The following is a 21,617-nucleotide window of genomic DNA, read 5'->3' as shown; positions in this document are numbered from 1 at the left end:
CATTCCTGAATGTGGTGTGACATACTGAGGTATTGCTGAGTCCTGGAGTACTCATGGCGTGATTGATATAAGAGATGTTGTCTTCTATGTGTGGCATGAGGCTACTAAGCTAGGATAGTCCCTGCACCCACCTGTGTAACCTTGTTTTCTTGTATTTGAGATGTCCTTCTGGGGACTGAAGGACAGCCCTGGATTGCTGTGAGGACTTGCATTGAAGGTGTATCACTCATGCTACCCTTTAATGGGTGTGCTGTGTTCCCTGCCTTGTATTCTTCTGCAAAACTGAGTAAACTGGTGAGGGGATGCCTTTTGGAGCCTTATGAGTATGATTGTCTAGGTGAACCCCAAACTATAGCTGCTGGTCAAGCAGAGCGAGTATTGACGTAGGGCCTTGGAAGTGGGATAGACTTTTGGACCTTGACTCAAATGTGCCAGCGCATTCTGAGATAAAAGAGAACAGGTAGAGAAGTGCTGATGAGATTATACCTGTGAGATGGAGTGGGGAGGGGAGCTGGTCCACTTTTGATTTAATGGCAGAAGCTATGTGGCCACTGAGATCCCTGGGGCACAAAATTTAAGGACGTCTTCATGCTTAGGGTCATATACTTGCACAACCTGCACCTGCATGATCCTAAGAGCGAGTGCCTCCTTAAATTTTGCACTCTAAACACCTCATTTGCCTCACCTTAGTCCTGGCCCTGAGTTGGAAGTTAGACCAACTGTTCTCCTTGAGGGGGCAGATGAAGACTGAAGCGAGCAAATTTATGTTGCGAGGAAGAGTGCCCATTTCCCTCGCCCAGCCATACACTGGACCTGACCAAAAACGAAGCCAGTTGGAGCCACTTCATACCAGCTTACGGGAGCTGACTGTGGGCATATATCTCTTGGCAATTCCTCATACATCACGATGGCTTGAAATTGGCCGTGGATGAGAGTTATACCATGGACATCAGCAAACCCTACAAATCAGAACCCCCATTCTCCACCCCAGAACCTGTTCAATTTTACCAGCACATTATAGCCAGAAACCCAGTTGCAGCTGGGCTGACAAAATGATACCACTTTTGGTGCTTCTAATGCACTCAGCCAAATGCTTTTTCTGGAGGCATTGGCTCTGCAGAAACCCTGGCTACGGTAGCTGCAGTAGGCCAGATCAGTCACTCGTGTCTGGTTGATGAACAGAGGTGGGCAGTGGAGCCCACAGAGTTCATGTTTGTGAGTAGCATTACGATAAACGAAAGGGGGTGGAGCCGCTGGCTTGATTCAGAATGAGCCAAGTCTCAGACCTACGTGGGGAGGTGTGTGATGAGCCCAGTGTGAGGAAAGGGAAGGAGAGTGGGCAGACTTCTGCGGGCCTCTGCCCAGAAGGGCAGGCAGAGGCTACACAGCAGGTTAATGTTCAAACCAGCCACAAGGGAAAACCTCCGCGGAGGCTCCCCTGTGCTATTTGTTCGGCGAGCTCTGGCCAAGTCAGGCCACTGCACTTGATTGTGTTGCTTTACCTCTAAACTGGAGTCTGACCAGTGTCCTCTGCTGCCATCTGGAGGTGACTAATGGGAACTCAGGATCAAAAACCCTGAAGTGATCATTAAAGCTAGGCTATTTGAAACTCTATGAAGGATAATAACCGGGGGTTTTAAAAGCCCAAGCCAGGAGGATATAATCAGAACCTTGTTCCACTGTGACTGAATATACCTCTGGATGTAAAAAGGCAGCATTTATGAAAGTGATTAAAAAATTATACTGTGCTAAATTTAGTGTGCCAACACAGTCCTGTGCTGTTACTTTAAACTTGCTTGTGATTTTCAAGATAAAAATGTATGTGGGCCTTACAAAAACTAGTTAGCTAAAGAAAATAGTTCAGTTGGTTAGGAAGTGGAGAGGATAATTCCTGGTGGTCAAAGATACTCATATTAATCCAAGATAATGGGAGTAAGTAAATGGTAACAAAACCCTTGATCCGTCCTTATGGGAAAATTACCACAGGTTACCCTTCTTTTATACTGTTTTTCTAGAAAACTTGATAAAAGTAGAATGTCAGCTGTGTAATCAGGCTGCATTCCTCATCGTTTAAAATGACCCCATCTGAAAACTGCACTTGGATTGGGAGGACTATAGATGAATTATAAATACCTGGTAGGAAGCCATAGCTTTGAGATTTCATGCACCTTACAGTGTAGATATAATATGATTTATTGGAAGAAAACTTATAAGCAGAGAAATAGTAGAGTATACCTCATCCCCTGAACTCTCATTATTTTACAGAACAGGCTGGTCATAGATCATCTGGTATTTTGGACAGTATTTCTATAGAGAGGGACCAGAGGGTATATATGTAAATATATTTTACATATTAATAGAGTCATGGGGGCAAGGAATATCAGTGTTCCCTGACTGCAAAAGTAATCTTGTTAGAAATGAAGAGCCCCTGAACTCCAGTGGCTGGTGTTAGTCTATTTTGTTGAGCTTACTCAGACCTGTTCAGGCAACTCTCTGCTAAGCCATCAAAAGGGGGAAAGAAGATGAACCTACAGAGCTATCCAGATTTATTTTTTATAAATCCACCCCTAGCACTTGAGGGTTCATCAAATATAAGTACCTTCATTGGTTCTGATGGACACTCTTTTAGCCTTCCCTGGGAGTAGCGAAGCTTCTGTGTTGTTGTCTGGGATTGGGGATTCAACAAGATTCCGTATAGATAAACCAGATAGGAAGTGACATATCACATATCTATCACCTCGAGAAATTGACATTATGAATCAACGCCTAGAACATTTGGAAGGCTGTTCAGACTGTTTATTCCATATTTATAGGAAAAGGGAGAACTCTTCATTACCAACCCCCTCCAGACTTTCACCCACCAGACTTGTTCATGCTGATTGTATCAGTCAAGGTTTCCAACCAGAGAAACAGAATCAGTTGTAAGGAATTGGCTTACATTATTGTATGGGCTAGCAAGACAAGTCTGAAGTCCATAGGTCAGGCTGTCAGGAAGGGCAGGCTGGAGCTCTTGGGTATGAGCTGAAGCTGTGCCCACAGGCAGAATTTCTTTTGGGAAGCCTAAGTGCTTAAGGCCTTTCTACTCATTGTATCAGGCCCACCAGATTATCTTGGATAATCTCCCTTATATAAAGGTAACTGATTATAGATTTTAATCCCCATCTACAAAATACCTTCACGGCAACAACTTAGATTAATGTTTGATTGAATAACTAGAGACTGTATCCTAGACAAGTTGATACATAAAACTGACCCTCACACCTGTATTAGTTATCCATCACTGCATAACAAATTACTCCAAAATTTAGTGGCTAAAAACATTTATTGTCTCATGGTTGCTGTGTCAGGAATCTGGGTTCAGTGCACCTGGGTCTTTTGACTTGGGATCTCTCACAAGGCTGCAGTCATCATAATACTTGACTGGGGAAGATGTACTTCCCAGCTCACTCACATGGTCGATGACAGGATTCAGTTCCTAGTGGGTTGTTGACTAAGGCCTTATTTCCTCATGAGCTGTTGGCTGGAGGCCTCCCTTGTTCCTAACTACATAGGCCTCTCCATAGACTGTCACAGCATGGCAGCTGTCTTTTCAGGTGTGAAGTCTTACAGGTAAGGCAGGCCCCCATTGAGCCAATAGTTTGGATAAAGTAGTAGGTGAGGCTTTGTACTGTCTAATGCAGAGGTTCTCAGACTTTCTTGGTTCACGGTGTCCTTAGTGTTGTCATAATTTTTTTCAGAGTGTCCCTAGACTAAAATAAATGCCTAAAAATTCCATTTATCAAGTAAACTCAAACAACTCAATAAGTATTTATGTCCTAATATCTTAGTAGCTGTTTTTTAAGAAGTAATATATATATAAAAAGTTTTAAGAACAATTATTTCATTTTTAACCACAGTGACTTGCTAATGGGATGTATGTACCTATTGGACACTGACTGCACAGCTTCTCAAACCTTGGTGTCGGATTAGATACCACCTTATTTCCTGATCCACATTGATTTTTCACATATACCTGCTTTTTATCACAACAATTGCTAAAAACCCAGCTTTGCAAATATATGATGTTATCGAATAGAATGTAACATAACTTTGAAACTGTGTTCTATCTAAAGCTAGCAGTTCATGCAGTGTCTGAAAGATGTCAAGTCGGGCTGTGTTTGTCTTGAAATTTTAAAATATCCCTTGGTACCCCTGTGAATTTGCTAGAGCGTGCAGGGACACCTCTACCACTGTTTGGAAACTGCAGGTCGAATGGATGGGCAGCCATTTATTTGTGGAAGTGGCTAAGGCTTTAGGAGCCAGGTTTGGCCCTTAACTGGAGGTAAAATTTCCATGTGACAATGGAACTTTTGGGAGTTTGTCCTACTTCATGGGAATTTAGTTCAAAGAGAACCCATTGCACAATAAGACTTTTCTTTTAGTGAGACAGTCTGTCTCATTAGGCCCAGTAGCAGGCTAGCAGTAAGTAGCAGGGCCTACAAAGGGAGGAGTCCTTGTGTCCAAAAGTGCAGTGGCCAAGAAATACTGCTGTAGTCTTGTTGCCAAAAATTCCAATCAGCTATGAGTTTGGTCACAGACATCTGTAATTTCTTGAGATCTGAAGGAGATAGGAACTCCTGGGAGGGCTTTATTTACCGTTGTCTGAACTGCTTCCAAGGCTTCTTACTGTAGAGCTCCCTGCTAAAATAACAACTTAGAAGGTTTTCCAGTGTGGCTGGTAGGAATAGTCACTATTCTTCATCCTTTGAGTTCTTTCCCTGGCCTTGGGTAGTTTCCTTAGACAAGTATAAACTGATCAGTACTTTGCTGTGAGTACTGGAAACCCTTTGAAGATCTCTGGGGTTCTCTGTGCAGCTCCTTTCTCTTTAGTACTCTGTAAAAACCAAAGTATCCTGGTATTTTTCGTTGTGGAAAAAGTTTAAACTGCTTAATAGTTATAATACCATGTGAGTTTTCTGTTGATTCTTGAGTTATTTTTGATAAGTTACATTTTTCTAGGAATTGTCCATTTGTCTTATATTTCAAATTTATTGGCATAAAGCTAGTCACAGTAATCTCATGTCTATTTACACCTGCTGAATCCATGGTTATATTCCCTTTTTCAATCCCTGTATATATTTGTGTCTTCTCCCGTTTATTTCTGGATCAATCGCTTACCCATTTTTAACCCTCCTACTTTTTTTTTTTATTGAAGTATAGTTGATTTACAATATTGTGTTAGGTTCAGGTGTACAGCCAAGTGATTCAGTTATATATTATTTTTTCAGATTATTTTCCATTATAGGTTATACAGGACATTATGAATATAGTTCCTTATGTTATACAGTAAATCCTTATTCCTTCTCTATTTTATATATAGTAGTTTGTACCTGTTAATCGCATATTCCTAATTTATCCCTACCCCCTCCTCCCTTTCCCCTTTGGTAACCATAAGTTTGTTTTCTGTGTCTATGAATCTGTTTGTTTTGTATATAGATTCATTTGTATTATTTTTTAGTTTCTACATATAAGAGATATTATATAATATTTGTATTTCTCTGTTTGTTTGACTTACTTCACTTAGTAAGATGTTCTCTAGGTCCATCCATGTTGTCGCAAATGACAATATTTCATTCTTTTTTATGGCCGAGTAATATTCCATTGTGTTTATACATATACGTACACAATGGAATATTATATATATAATATATTATAATACATATATGTGGTATATATATATATACCACATCTTCTTAAGCCAGTCATCTGTTGATGGGCACTTAGGTTGTTTCCATGTCTTGGCTATTCTAAGTAGTGCTGCTATGAACATTGAGGTGCATGTATCTTTTTGAATTAGGTTTTTCATCTTTTCTGGATATATGCTGAGGAGTGGGATTGCTGGATCATATGATAGCTCTATTTTTAGTTTCTTAAGGAACCTCCATACTGTTTTCCATAGTGGCTGCACCAATTTACATTCCCACCAGCATTGTAGGAGGGTTTCCTTTTCTCTACACTCTCTCCAGCATTTATTGTTTGCAGACTTTTTGATGATAGACATTTTGGTAGGTGTGAGGTGATACCTCATTGTAGTTTTGATTTACTTGTCTCTAATAATTATGATATTGAGCATCTTTTCATGTGCCTGTTGGCCATCTGTATGTCTTCTTTGGAAAAATATCTATTCAAGTTTTCTTTCTATTTTTTGTTTGGATTGTTTGTTTTTTTGCTGTTGAGTTGTATGAGCTGTTTGTATATTTTGGATATTAACTCCTGTCACTTGCATTCCGTAGGTTGTCTTTTTTTGTTGTTGATTGTTTCCTTTGCTGTGCAAAAGCTTTTATGTTTGTTTAGGTCCCATTTGCTTATTTTTGCTTTAATTTTTTCTTTCCTTTCTTTTTTTTTTTTCTTTTTTTTTTTTTTTGCCTTGGGAGACTGATCTAAGAAAATACTGCTACAATTTATGTCAGAGAATGTTTTGCCTGTGTTCTCTTCTAGGAATTTTATGGAATTATGTCTTATATTTAGGTCTTTAAACCATTTGAGTTTATTTTTGTATATGCTATGGGAGAGTGTTCTAATTTCATTGATTTTTATGTAGCTGTCCAGCTTTCCCAACACCACTTGTTCTTGCCTCCTTTGTTGTAGATTAATTGACAATAGGTGTGTTGGTTTATTTCTGGACTCTCTGTTCTGTTCCATTGATCTATTTGTTTTTGTGCCAATTCCACGCTATTTTGATTACTGTAGCTTTGTAGTATTGTCTGAAATCTTGGTTATGCCTCCTCTGTTCTGTTCCATTGATCTATTTGTTTTTGTGCCAATTCCACGCTATTTTGATTACTGTAGCTTTGTAGTATTGTCTGAAATCTTGGGAGGGTTATGCCTCCAGCTTTGTTCTTTTTCCTCAGGATTGCTTTGGCAATTCTGGGTCTTCCATGGTTCCATATAAATTTTAGGATTATTAGTTCTAGTATTGTGAAAATGGAATGGATATTTTGATAGGGATTACATTAACCTGTAGATTGCTTCGGGTAGTATGACCATTTTAATAATATTAATTTTTCTAATCCAAGAACATGGGATACCGTTCCATTTCTTTGAATCATCTTCAGTCTCTTTATCAGTGTTTTATAGTTTTCAATGTATAGGTTTTTCACCTCCTTGCTTAAAAGTTTCTTTCCAATTTTTTTTTGACATGATTTTAAATGGGTTTTTTTTCTTTTACTTTCTGATATTTCACTGTTAGTGTAAAGAAATACAACAGATTTCTGTATGTCAATCTTATATCCTGCTACCTTGCTGAGTTCATTTATTAGTTCTAATAGTTTTTGTGTGGAGTCTTTAGAGTTCTCTATATAGAGTATCATGTCATCTGCAAATAGTGACAGTTTTACCTCTTCCCTTCAAATTTGGATACATTTTGTTTTTCTTGTCTGATTGCTGTGCTAGGATTTCTAATACTGTGTTGAACAGAAGTGGTGAGAGTGAGCATCCTTGTCTTATTCCTGAATTTGGCAGGAAGGCTTTCAGCTTTTTCTGTTGAGTATGATGTTGGCTGTGGGTTTGTTGTAAATGGCTTTTATTGTGTTGAGTTATGTTCCCTCTGTACCCACTTTGGTGAGAGTTTTTATCTTCAATGGATGTTGAATTTTATCAAATGCTTTTTCTGCATCTATTGAGATGGTCATGTGGTTTTGTCTTTTCTTTTGTTGATGTGGTGTATCACATTGATTGATTTACTTATTTGAACCAACCTTGTGACCCTGGAATGAATCCAACTTAAACATTCTGCATGACCCTTTTTAGGTATTGTTAGATTAGGTTTGCTAATATTTTGTTGAGGATTTTTGATCTATCTTCATCAAAGATATTGGCTTGTAATTTTCATTTTTTGTGGTGCTTTTGTCTGGTTTTGGTATCAGGGTGATGGTGGCTTCATAAGAATTTGGGAGCGTTCCCTCCTCTTCAGTCTCTTGGAATAGTTTGAGAAGGATAGGTATAAGTTCTTCTTTATATGTTTGGTAGAATTCCCCATTGAAGCCATCCATTCCTAGACTTTCATTTGCAGGGAATTTTTAAATTATGGATTTTATTTCACTTCTAATGATTGGTTTGTTCAAATTATCTGTTTCTTTTTGACTCAATTTTGGCAGGCTATATGTTTCTAGAAACTTTTCCATTTCTTCTAAGTTGTCCAATTTGTTGGCATATAACTGTTCATAGTGTTCTCTTATGATTTTTTGTATTTCTGCACTATTGGTTGTTATTTCTCCTCTTTCATTTTGTATTTTGTTTATTTGGGTCCTCTTTCTTTTCTTCTTGGTGAGCCTGGCTAGAGGTTTGTCGATTTTGTTTATCTTTTAAAAAAAACCAACTCTTGGTTTTATTGATCTTTTCTATTGTTTTTATCTCTATTTTTATTTAGTTCCTCTCTGATCTTTATTATTTCCTTCCTTCTGCTGACTTTGGGTTTTGTTTGGTCTTTTTCTAATTCTTTTAGGTGACAGTTTGTTTATTTGAGACTTGTTTCTTAAGGAAGGCCTGTATTGCTATGACCTTCTCTCTTAGAACTGCTTCTGCTATATCCCATAGATTTTGTAAGGCTGTATTTTCATTGTCATTTGTTTCAAGGTGTTCTCTGATTTCCTCTTTGAATTCATCATCAACCCATTGTTTTTTTTAGTAGCATGTTGTTTAGTCTCCATGTGATCGGTTTCTACCTTTTTTTTCTTTTTGTGGTTGATTTCTAGTTTCATACTGTGGTGGTCAGAAAAAATGCTTGAAATAATTTCTATCCTCTTAAAATTGTTGAGGATTGTTTTGTGTCCTAGTGTGTGGTCTATTCTAGAGAATGGTCCATGCACCCTTGAAAAGAATGTGCATTCTGTTGTTTTTGGATGTAATGTCCTGTAGATATCAATTAAATCCAACTGGTCTATTGTGTCATTTAGGATCTTTGTTGCCTTATTGATTTCATCTGGAATATCTGTCTATTGACGTCAGTAGAGTGTTAAAGTCTCTTACTATTACTGTATTCCTGTCAGTTTCTCCTTCTATGTCTGTTCGTATTTGTCTTATATATCTAGGTGCTTCTACACTGGGTGAATATGTTAGTGTAATATCCTCTTCTTGTATTGATCCCTTTATCATTATATAGTGTCCTTCTTTGTTTTTCCTTATGGACTTTGTTTTAGTCTGTATTGTCTGATATGGATATTGCTACCCCCGCTTTCTTGTTTTCATTTGCATGAAATACCTTTTTCCATCCCCTCACTTTCTTTTTTTTTTTTCTTTCCTGCGGTACGCAGGCCTCTCACCGTTGCGGCCTCTCCCGTTGTGGAGCACAGGCTCCAGACGCGCAGGCTCAGCGGCCATGGCTCACGGGCCCAGCCACTCCACAGCATGTGGGATCTTCCCGGACCGGGGCACGAACCCGCATCCCCTGCATCGGCAGGCGGACTCTCAACCAGTGCGCCACCAGGGAAGCCCCATCCCCTCACTTTCAATCTACGTATGTCTTTTGCCCTAAAGTGAGTCTCTTGTAAGCAGCATATTGTAGGTTCTTCTTTTTTTTTTTTAATCTGCCATTCTGTGTCTTTTGATTGGAGCATTCAGTCCACTGACATTTAAAGTAATTATTGACAAGTATATATTTATTGCCATTTTAAACCTGGTTTTCAAGGTGATTTTGTAGCTCTTCCTTGTTCATTTCTTCTTTTTGTTTTTCTTTTTGTGGTTTGATGGTTTTCTTTTGTATTATGCTTGAATTGCTTTCTTTTTGTTTTTGGTGAATCTATTGTATGGTTTTGACTTGTGGTTACCCTCGTTTTCAAGTATGTTAACCCATAACTATATCTACTTGCTTTAGACTGGTAGTCATATAAGTTCAAACACATTCTAAAAGATCTACAATTTTAATACCCTCACCCGTATTTCATGATTTTGATGTCCTGTTTTACATCTTAATGTTTATGTTTTTGCTGTTAATTGTAGTTATAAACACTTGTACAAAAATTTTCTGATTGTTTTTTAATCTGTGTACTGGCTTATTTAAGTGGTCTTCAATCCTTTTATACATTTGCCATTCCTATTGTGACTTTCCCTTACCTATAGATTCTTGATTCTTTTCTATTTAGAGAAGACCTTTCAATATTTCTTTTAGGTTGGGTTTAGTATTGCTGTATTCTTTTAGTTTTTGCTTGTCTGAGACATCCTTCATCTCCTCTTCTAGCCTAAAGGATAGTCTTGCTGGGTAGAGTATCCTAGGCTGCAGAGTTTTCCCTTTCATGACTTTGTTTGACAGTGTTTCTGCAGAGAAATTAGCTAAGAGCTTTATGGGGGTTCCTTTGTAACTGACTCTTTGTTTCTCTTTTGCTGCCTTTAGATTCCTCTCTTTATCTTGAACTTTTTCCATTTTAATTGTAATATGTCTTGGTGTTGGTCTGTTTAGGTTCATCTTATTTGGGACCCTCTATGCTTCCTGTACCTAGATATCTGTTTCCTTCTTTAGGTTTGCGAAGGTTTCAGCCATACTTTCTTCAAATATATATATATTGGCCTTGCCATGCAGCTTGTGGGACCTTAAGTTTGGCACATTTTATATCATCCCATAGACCTTGTATATTGCTTTCATTTTTTTTTTTTTCATTTGTCTTTCTGTCTTTTGTTCTGATTGGGTGATTTCCATTATTCTATCTTCCAGATCACTTATTCGTTCTTCTACATTATTTAGTCTGCTATTCATTGCTTCTAGATTGGTTTTTATCTTGGTAATTGAGTTGTTTTTGATTGGCTCCTCTTTATAGTTTCTAATTCCTCGTTACAGTGATTCTGCATGTCTATCAGTAATCGTTCTTAATTCATTTAGCATTTTTACTACCTCCCTTTTGAACTCAGGGTCAAGTAGAGTGGAGAGGTCTGTTGCATTGTTTGTTCTTTCAGAGGATTTCTCTCATTTTATAATTTATTTTAAAAGTTTTTTATAACTTAAAAAAATTTATTTATTTTATTTATTTATTGTTGGCTGCATTGGGTCTTCATTGCTGCACACAGGCTTTCTCTAGTTGCAGTGAGCAGGGCCTACTCTTCGTTGCAGTGTGCGGGCTTCTCATTGTGGTGGCTTCTCTTATTGCTGAGCATGGGCTCTAGGTGCGTGGGCTTCAGCAGTAGTGGCACGCTGGCTCAGTAATTGCGGTTCGTGGGCTGTAGAGCGCAGGCTCAGTAGTAGTGGTGCACGGACTTAGTTGCTCTGCCGCACGTGGGATCTTCCTGGACCAGGGCTCGAACCTGTGTCCCCTGCGTTGGCAGGTGGATTCCTAACTGCTGTGCCACCAGGGAAGCCCCTCTCTTGTTCTTTTAACTAGGACCAGTTCCTGTGCTTTTTAAATTTTACTTAAATTTATGTCTCTATAAATTTAGGAGAAACAGTTATCTACTGTGGTCTTGAAGGGCTGGTTTTTATGTGGGAGCATTCCTGAGTAGACGTATGAGTCCAATAATTTCGGTGCAATGGCTGCTTTTGGTATGGGTGCTAGCCACATCTTTCCTCAGAGTGTTATCCCCTTGATAGGGCATGTGATTGGTGTTGTGGTGACCAGAGCCTGCACTGGATTTGGGTGGGGCCTCCTCTTTGCTCCATGGAGTCCCATCCCTTTCTTGCCTAGTGCTAGGCTGGTGCTGGGGGCTGGGGTGTTGTGACTGCAGGAATCGAGGTGATTGCGTTGCTACCTGGGACTGGGGCTGCCTCTGTGGTAGGGCTCTCCCAGGGCCTGTCTGCCCCAAATCCAGCTCCAAGCTGCTGTGTGAGGTGGGCAGAACTGGAGCCCTTCTGCCAGGAAAGGAACATCTGAGTACTCCTCACGTGTGATTCTCTGACGTTGCCTGTCACTTACTGTGCACACCAACAGAGACGACTGCTGGAGCCAAGCCCTGCCGTGCACACTGACAGTGAGCTCTGGTTTGGCCCAGATCACACCCCAGGCCCTCTGGGCTGTTTCTGCGCAGCTACACAGAGTCCTCTCCCAGGGTCCATCTCCCTGAGTTTCAGTGCCTAGCCACTGCAAATACTGGCAGCCCCACCCGGCAGGCCTTTCAGGCTGGCAAGTGCAGCAAGGTGGAAGCTGTCAGCACAAGACTCTCTCTACCCTGATTGCTAGCAAGCCATAGTAAAGGGTTAGGTTAACTGTTGAGGAGGACATTTAGTATCTGAAGAGAGAATTAGTTAAACAGACAGATAAGTTTTCTCCTAATTTTTTCAGACTAATCATATAATCATAAAGTGTTAGCTTGGGGGGGCAGAGTCAAGATGGCAGTGTGGGAAGATGCCGAGTTAGGTCTCCCCACAGCTAGGGCGCCTGCTGGCCGCTGATGGGGGCCGCTGATGGCCAAGGAGATGGGAGGAACCCCTAAGCGAACTGGTAGGATGTGGGGGGACTGAGTGGGGAGGAGAAGCGGAGGCCAGATTGGCGCCCCTGAGGCCGGGGAGCTGAGGAGAGGCAGGCGGAGGGGCCCTCCAGGAGGCCTGGGAGAGGAGCACCCACTCAGGCCCGGGGAGCCTGCTGAGCTCCCAGGCCAGTCCCCTGCCCTCCGAGGCCCCCCCCCACCCCGGCCACATTGGTCCTGGGGGCATAGGAAGGAGGCCGGGGAGCTGAGGAGAGGCAGACAGGAGGGGCCCTCCAGGACCAGAGGAGCGGGAGAGTAGAGGAAGGCGTTTGCCCCTCTCACTCAAGTCTAGGAAGCCTGCTGGGCTCCCAGGTGAGGTCCCCCACCCTCTGAGACCAGGGGTGGGGGGGCACGCCTGGGCCCCTTCTGTTCCGTTGAGCCTAAGCCCCACCTCCTACAGACCCCAGGGCCTTTTCCAGCCCTGTGGGTCCTGAGCACTGGCCCCACCCAACACCCAAACCTTGCCCTTGCTTAGGCCCCACCCTCCAGAGTCAAGGCGTTTACCCCCCCTTTTTTGTTTGCTTTTTTTCTTCTTTTCCCTCCTCCTCTCTTTTATTTACTATTGTGGTACTGTTGTACCTTCTGGTTGTCGATTCATCTATATTTTAATTTTTACATTCTTTCTAACATATCTGTTAGTTTCCTAGTCTAATTTTATTTTTTACTTTGCTACTGTTCTCTCTCTCTCTTTTTTTTTTTTGCCACCCCACGTGGCTTGCGGGATCTTGGTTCACGAGCTGGGGGTCAGGCAAAGGCTCCTGTGGTGGGAGCTCCGAGTCCTAACCACTGGGATAACAGAAACCTCAGACACCTCAGGGAATGTTCATCAGAGTGAGGTCTCATGGAGGTCCTCATCTCAGCACCAAGACCCAGCTCTACACAACAGCCTACAAACTCCAGTGTTGGAAGCCTCAGGCCATACAACTAGTAAGGCAGGAACACAATCACACTCACTAAAAAAAAAAAAAAAAAAGATGGCAAAAAAAAGTCACAAATGAAGAAAAAAAAAGAGATGGCAAAAAATAGTCACAGATGAAGGAGCAAGGTAAAAACCTACAAGACCAAATAAATGAAGAGGAAATAGGCAATCTACCTGAAAAAGAATTCAGAGTAATGATAGTAAAGATGATCCAGAATCTCGGAAATAGAATGGAGGCACGGATTGAGAAAATACAAGAAATGTTTAACAAAGATTTAGAAGAACTAAAGAACAAACAAACAATGATGAACAACACAGTAACTGAAATGAAAAATACACTAGAAGGAATCAATAACAGAATAACTGAGGCAGAAGAATGAATAAGTGAGCTGGAGGACAAAATGGTGGAAACAACTGCCAAAGAGCAGAATAAAGAAAAAAGAATGAAAGGAATTGAAGGCAATCTCAGAGACCTCTGGGATAACACTAAACACACCAACATTCGAATTATAGGGGTCCCAGAAGAAGAGGAAAGTAAGGGTCTGGGAAAATATTTGAAGAGATTATAGTTGAAAACTTTCCTAACATGGGAAAGGAAATACTCAATCAAGTTCAGGAGGCACAGAGAGTCCCATACAGGATGAACCCTAGGAGAAGCACACCAAGACACATATTAATCAAACTAATCAAAGAAAAAATATTAGAAGCAGCAAGGGAAAAACAAAAGATAACATACTAAGGAATCCCCATAAGGTTATCAGCTGATTTTTCAGCAGAAACTCTACAGGCCAGAGGGAGTGGCAGGATATACTTAAAGTGATGAAAGAGACAAACCTACAACCAAGATTACTCTACCCAGCAAGGATCTCATTCAGATTCAAAGGAGAAATCAGAAACTTCTCAGACAAGCAAAAGCTAAGAGAATTCAGCACCACCAAAGAAACTTCTCTAGGCGGGAAACACAAGAGAAGAAAAAGACCCACAAAACCAAACCCAGAACAATTAAGAAAATGGTAATAGGGACATACATGTTGATAATAACCTTGAATGTAAATGGATTAAATGCCCCAACCAAAAGACACAGACTGGCTGAATGGATACAAAAACAAGACCCGTACATATGCTGTCTATAAGAGACCCACTTCAGACCTAGAGACACATACAGACTGAAAGTGAAGGGATGGGAAAAGATATTCCATGCAAATGGAAATCAAAAGAAAGCTGGAGTAGCAGTACTCTTATCAGATAAAATAGACTTTAAAATAAAGACTGTTACAAGAGATAAGGAGGGACACTACATAACAGTCAAAGGACCAATCCAAGAAGAAGATATAACAATTGTAAATGTTTATTCACCCAACACAGGAGCATCTCAATACATGAGGCAAATGCTAACAACCGTGAAAGGAGAAATCAACAGTAACACAATAACAGTAGGGGACTTTAGCACGCTACTTACACCAATGGACAGATCACCCAAACAGAAAATAAGTAAGGAAACACAAGCTTTAAATGACACAATAGACCAGATAGATTTAATTTATATCTATGGAACGTTCCACCCGAAAGTGGCAGAATACACTTTCTTCTCAAATGCTCATGGAACATTCTCCAGGATAGATCACATCTTGGGTCACAAATCAAGCCTCCGTAAATTTAAGAAAATTGAAATTGTATCAAGCATCTTTTCTGACCACAACGCTATGAGATTGGAAATCAATTACAGGAAAAAAAACTGTAAAAAACACAAATACATGGAGGCTGAACAACCAAGAGATCAGTGAAGAAGTCAAAGAAGGAATAAAAAAATACATAGAATCAAATGACAACGACAATACGATGACCCAAAACCTATAGGACACAGCAAAAGCAGTTCTAAGAAGGAAGTTTATAGCAATTCAATCTCACCTCAAGAAACAAGAAAAATCTCAAATAAACAATCTAACCCTACACTTAAAACATCTAGAGAAAGAAGAACAAAGAAAACCCAAAGTCAGTAGAAGGAAATAAATCATAAAGATCAGAGCAGAAATAAATGAAATAGAAATGAAGAAAACAATAGCAAAGATCAATAAAACTAAAATCTAAAATCTTTGAGAAGATAAACAAAATTGATAAACCCTTAGCCAACCTCATCAAGAAAAAAAGAGAGAGGATGCAAATTAATAAAATTAGAAATGAAAAAGGAGAAGTCACAACTGACACTGCAGAAATACAAAGGATTGTAAGTGACTACTACAAACAACTATATGCCAATAAAATGGACAGCCACGAAGAAATGGACAAATTCTTGGAAAGATACAATTTTCCAAGACTGAACCAGGAAGAATTAGAAAATATAAACAGACCAATCACAAGTAATGAAATTGAAACGGTAATTAAAACTCTTCCAACAAACAAAAGTCCAGGACCAGATGGCTTCACAGGTGAATTCTATCAAACATTTAGAGACGAGCTAACACTGATCCTTCTCAAGAGTTTGATCCTTCTCAAACTCTTCCAAAAAACTGCAGAGGGAGAAACACTCCCAAATTCATTCTATGAAGTCACCATCACCCTGATAACAAAACCAGAAAAAGATATCACAAAAGAAGAAAATTATAGACCAATATCACTGATGAACATAGATGCGAAAATCCTGAGCAAAATACTAGCAAACAGAACCCAACAGCATATTAAAAGGATCATACACCATGATCAAGTGGAATTTATCCCAGGGATGCAAGGATTCTTCAATATACACAAATAAATCAATGTGATACACCACCTTAACAAATTAAGGAATAAAAACCACATGATCATCTCAATAGATGCAGAAAATGCTTTTGACAAAATTCAACACCAATTTATGATAAAAACTCTCCAGAAAATGGGCACAGAGGGAGCCTACCTCAACATAAAAAAGGCCATATATGACAAATCCGCAGCAAGCATACTCAATGGTGAAAAACTGAAAGCATTTCCACTAAGATCAGGAACAAGACAAGGATGTCCACTCTCGCCACTCTTATTCAGCATAGTTTTGGAAGTCCTAGCCACGGCCATCAGAGAAGAAAAAGAAATGAAAGGAATACAAATTGGAAAAGAAGAAGTAAAACTGTCACTGTTTGAAGATGACACGATACTATACATAGAGAATCCTAAGGATGCCACCAGAAACCTACTAGAAAACAGTATGGAGGTTCCTTAAAAAACTAAAAATAGAACTACCATGTGACCCAGCAGTCCCACTACTGGGCACATACCCTGAGAAAACTGTAATTCAAAAAGACATGTACCACAATGTTCATTGCAGCACTATTTACAGTAGCCAGGGCATGGAGCCTACCAAAATGTCCATCGACAGATGAATGGATAAAGAAGATGTGGCACATATATACAATGGAATGTTACTCAGTCATAAAAAGGAGCGAAATTGAGTTATTTGTAGTGAGATGGATAGACCTATAGTCTGTCAGACAGAGTGAAGTAAGTCAGAAAGACAAAAACAAATACCGTATGCTAACACATATGTGTGGAATCCAAAAAAAAATTTGGTACTGGTGAACCTAGTTGCAGGGCAGGAATAAAGATGTAGACATAGAGAATGGACTTGAGGACACAGGGTGAGAGGGGGAAGCTGGGGTGAAGTGAGAATAGCATGGACATATATACACTACCGAATGTAGAATAGTTAGCTAGTGGGAAGCAGCAGCATAGCACAGGGAGATCAGCTCGGTGCTCTGTGATGACCTAGAGGGGTGGGATAGGGAGGGTGGGAGGGAGGTTCAAGAGGGAGGGATTATGGGGAATATGTGTATACATATAGCTTATTCACTTTGTTATACAGCAGAAACTAACACAGTATTGTGAAGCAATTATACTCCAATAAAGATCTATTAAAAATAAATACATAAATAAATAAAGTGTTAGCTTTGGATGGGACTCTGGAGGTCATTTGAAGCAATCTCCCAATAAAAGATACACATAAGGGAACTGAATTCCAGAAAAGTTAGATGTTTTATCTAGAGCTACTGCTCTTTGGTGACTATGAATACAGAAATGTAATTTGTTTCCCACTAAATTATGAGTCTGATAGACTAGGAGCTGACAGATTAGATTACCAATAGGCACAGCCCAATTTGAAATCTTTACTAAGGTAGATTGTGTCTAACTAATAAAACTTTATCTTGTTTCAGGACTAAAAACTGCAAATTGTGTTGAGAACATGGGTAAGATATGCTCTAAAGTATTCTCTCTGCAATGGGAATTTTATCAGTGTTATTTCTCACAGGAATAGGTCAGAGCCACCCCACTGTACTGTCATACTGTCAGCCATTATCTTCTCAAGGCTGAGTTGTGCTACTGCTACTACCTTTGCAGGGGGAGGGTACAGGGGCCCACCCTAAGCCTATCCCAGCCTTGCCTGTGGCTGTTCTCTCAAGCACTGCATTTGCCTTGGGCATGCAGGGACCATGCCACTCCGACCCTAGCCTATCATTACAGGATTTTGACTCCTGAATACCCCTACATGACTCCTATGCACAGAGTTAGACTTGTATTCCTTTGTTTTGACATCTTGGGAAGTAATATTTGGGAGACTGATGAAGGATTCCTTCCTTCATCAGGGGAAAGACTGGGGGGACAGAACAGTAATGTGGTCTGTTTCCTCTTCCTCAGGGAAAAATGGAGAATATAACAAAAATAGTCTCTCTTAGAGGACCATGGAAAAGATTTGGGAAGGTATACAGGAATTCTAAGAGTATTCAGGAACAACATTATCAAATTAGGCTCAACAGATCTGAACCAAAGTTGACAGGAAATGCCTTGGACTGATGCATGCTTTGGGTGGATCCTTTTGAAGATTGAAGATTTATTTAAATAGCTTGAAAATAAGGGTCCATTTCTAGCTGTCTTCCTGGCTAGTTTTTCTTTGAATTCTTCTTAAAGTAATTAAAATGAATCTATATCCAGTGATTTTTGAGACTGAAATTTTATATTTCTCATATTGCCATATTTTGCATGTATCTTGACCGAACCTGACATTCACGTCTAAGTATAGTACTATGTAATGAAAACATGTTTGTATTTCAGAATATTTTCAACACATCAGTGTCTACAACTCTGGTAAGTATGCTCTGTTTTTAAAAATAATGGATGTTTATTAGCTACACGGATGTTTAATAGCTCTTTCCTGTTCAGCAAATTCAATTCTTAGCTCTGACAAAAAAGAGTACTTTGCACATACGAAGGAGTAACCTGGAAGATATGAGGCGGAAAAAAAGAATCCATTCTGGGGAAATTTACCCCCTTGCAAATGAGAGAGTTGGCTCTCTGGAGATCTGAACAATATGGAACCATTCTGGGGAATAAGGCTGGGCGGACCTGAAGGGCTAGGCACTCTTGACAGGTCTGAGGCCTCTTATGTATAGCTCTATTCTCAGTCATTGAGATTAGCCTGCATGACACCAAACATCCAGATGAAAGTAGAAAAAGTTAGTCATTTGCCTTTTTCAAGTAAGGTGATGTTTGGTATCATTTGACTAAAACATCTGGGTGATTATTTTTTTAATTTTTTAATTTTTTTAATTTTTTTTTTTATTTTTGGCGGTACGCGGACCTCTCACTGTTGTGGCCTCTCCCGTTGCGGATCACAGGCTCCGGAGGTGCAGGCTCAGCGGCCATGGCTCACGGGCCCAGCCACTCCGCGGCACGTGGGATCCTCCCGGACCGGGGCACGAACCCGCGTCCCCTGCATCGGCAGGCGGACTCCCAACCACTGCGCCACCAGGGAAGCCCCATCTGGGTGATTAGACGCTTTCCCCAGCCCCTAAGTTTCCACTTAAGTTCCTTGTTACATATTTGGCCCATGTAGCTACAATAAGTTTTTCTTTATTGAAGAGAGAAAAGTATCTGGCCTTTCCTTAAGTGTGCAGTTTACCTGACGTTTGGAAGATATTTCCTGTCCTTGTGTGAAGGATTTCATGCCCCTGAGGACTTGCTTAGTAACACTTCTTATTGGCAGGGCAGCCACAAGTTTTACTGGTCACTTCACAGGGACTTCAGCTAACTCTTCAAGACAGACATTTTTCTAGCTTGTGGAGATCGCTAGGAGACTTACTGTGTATAAACAGTTTCTCTTAGTAGGAGGGTCCAGAGGAATGTTCCAGCCCAATTAGCCAAGGTGCATTTAGACACTTAAATTTAGTAGCATTAGCTTACTGGATATATCAGGTGGATCTTTATGGCCATAATTACCCGAAAATAGTTCTGCTCCTACTGTGGTAACTCCCAGTTACTTTGTGCTATCATTAAAACTGGTAAGTTTCTTTTTGTAACTTAAGTGAGAAAAAGCAGAAACTTGAAGACCCTGGTAAGACATTTTCATAAACTCTAGGGGCTTACATTTGTGAGACAGCTTCCTGAGGATGGGAGCAGGTGGGCATGGTAAGGAAAAGTGGGAAGAAGGCAGAACCCACATTAGCTTACTAGTTGGTATGTAAGAGACGCTCCTGAGTTCCAGATACCCTTCTTTATAAGGACGGCCCAGCAGCTCTGTCTGTCTCCTATCTAACAATCCATAGGTCATCCCCGCGGAGCAGTTAGAGACATGACATAAGAGACTAGTTCTAGGGCTTCCCTGGTGGCGTAGTGGTTGACAGTCTGCCTGCCGATGCAGGGGACGCGGGTTCGTGCCCCGGTCCGGGAAGATCCCACATGCCGCGGAGCGGCCGGGCCCGTGAGCCATGGCCGCTGAGCCTGCGCGTCCGGAGCCTGTGCTCCGCAACGGGAGAGGCCACAACAGTGAGAGGCCCGCGGACCGCAAAGAAAAAAAAAAAAAAAAAAAAAAAGAAACTAGTTCTAGAGAATTTACTATCTTCTGCTTTAGGCTAGCTGTTACATGGAGAGAGGAAGGTGTGACTAATTATTCCACAAACTCTGTAACATAGGGTGTTCATCAGGAGCATAAAAAATGGCATTTTTTCCTAAATTAAAATGATTTTATATATGTATACATATTTCTGTTTCTAGCAATCTGAGTAACAAATGCTATTAGCTATATCCATTTGATTATTTAGTATATTCCAAAGTATGACTCATTCCCAAATTTTTTTTGTCTTTCTTAAAAATGATATTCTTCAAGGGTGCTGGGACAGAAACACTCTCATAAATTACTGGTGAGATTATAAGTTGGAACTTTTCTGGAGGACAATTTCAACAGTATGTATCACTAGCCTTAAAAATGTCCGTACCTTTTAACCTAGCTATAACACTTTTAGATATCTGTCCTAAGGGAATAAACATAAAAATTTGTGTACAAAGTATGTACAGAAATGTTTATGCAGTGTTATGGTAGCCAAAATTTATAAATAACCTTAGTATCCAACAGTTGGGTATTGTTAAATAAATTATATCCATACTATGAAACACTAACCAATTTAAAAACCATGTTTTTGAAAAATATCTAAAGATATGAGAAAGTACTTATAATACAGTGACAATAAAAATAGGATAAAAACAAACTCTACTCAATACTCTGTAATGGCCTATATGGGAAAAGAATCTAAAAAAGAGTGGATATATGTATATATATAACAGATTCACTTTGCTGTACACCTGAAACTAAAACATTGTAAATCAACTATACTCCAATAAAAATTTTTTAAAAGATAGGATAAAAACAGCATATGGAGTATACTATCAAATTTATTTTAAAATGTCAAACAGTACAAACTTCCAGTTATAAGATAAATAAGTACAGGGGATGTAATGTGCAACATGACTATAGTTAACAGCTGTGTGGTGTATTTGAAAGCTGTTAAGAGAATAGATCCTAAGAGTTCTCATCACAAGGAAAAAGAACCATTTTTTCCTTTTTTTTTTTTTTTTTTGCTATCTGTATGAGATGCCGGATGTTAATTAAACTTATTGTGGTAATCCTGTCACAATATATGTAACTCAAGTCATTATGCTGTATACCATAAACTTATACAGTGTTTTATGTCAATTATATCTCAATATAACTGAGAAAAATAGTAAAAAATGTATATGAGCATGTACATATATATATATATATATATATATATATATATATATATATATAGCAAAGAGACAGGAAATGTACCAAAATAGTAAGACTGAATAGCTCTGATATCTGGGCTTATGAAAGTTTCACTTTTAAAAATAAATCATGACAAATGTAGGTCAGAGTCTAAAAAAAAATCAACAAGAGATATTTTGCTTAATCTAGGAGAGTGCCTGGATCACTAGCCATAGTTCTCACAGTAAGTTAGGC

General features: G+C 39.7%; 1 protein-coding gene across 2 annotated transcripts in view; it reads left to right on the top strand.

Annotated features, from left to right (window-relative positions):
• Positions 1–21,617, top strand: part of ART3 (ADP-ribosyltransferase 3 (inactive)) — a 36,232-nt gene that overhangs the window by 8,680 nt on the left and 5,935 nt on the right. The window contains exons 3-5 of one of the 2 annotated variants that reach the window (XM_007455425.1): positions 17,521–17,553; positions 18,416–18,452; positions 19,666–19,694. In XM_007455425.1, coding sequence (XP_007455487.1) covers positions 17,521–17,553; positions 18,416–18,452; positions 19,666–19,694 — 99 coding nt within the window. The remainder of the gene's footprint in view (positions 1–17,520; positions 17,554–18,415; positions 18,453–19,665; positions 19,695–21,617) is intronic. The other variant, XM_007455426.1, reaches the window with a different exon arrangement.

The sequence above is a fragment of the Lipotes vexillifer genome, unplaced genomic scaffold (genome assembly GCF_000442215.2).
Source record: "Lipotes vexillifer unplaced genomic scaffold, Lipotes_vexillifer_v1.1 scaffold749, whole genome shotgun sequence".
Lineage (NCBI taxonomy): Eukaryota > Metazoa > Chordata > Mammalia > Artiodactyla > Lipotidae > Lipotes > Lipotes vexillifer.
This window is presented reverse-complemented; position numbering and strand designations above follow the sequence as displayed.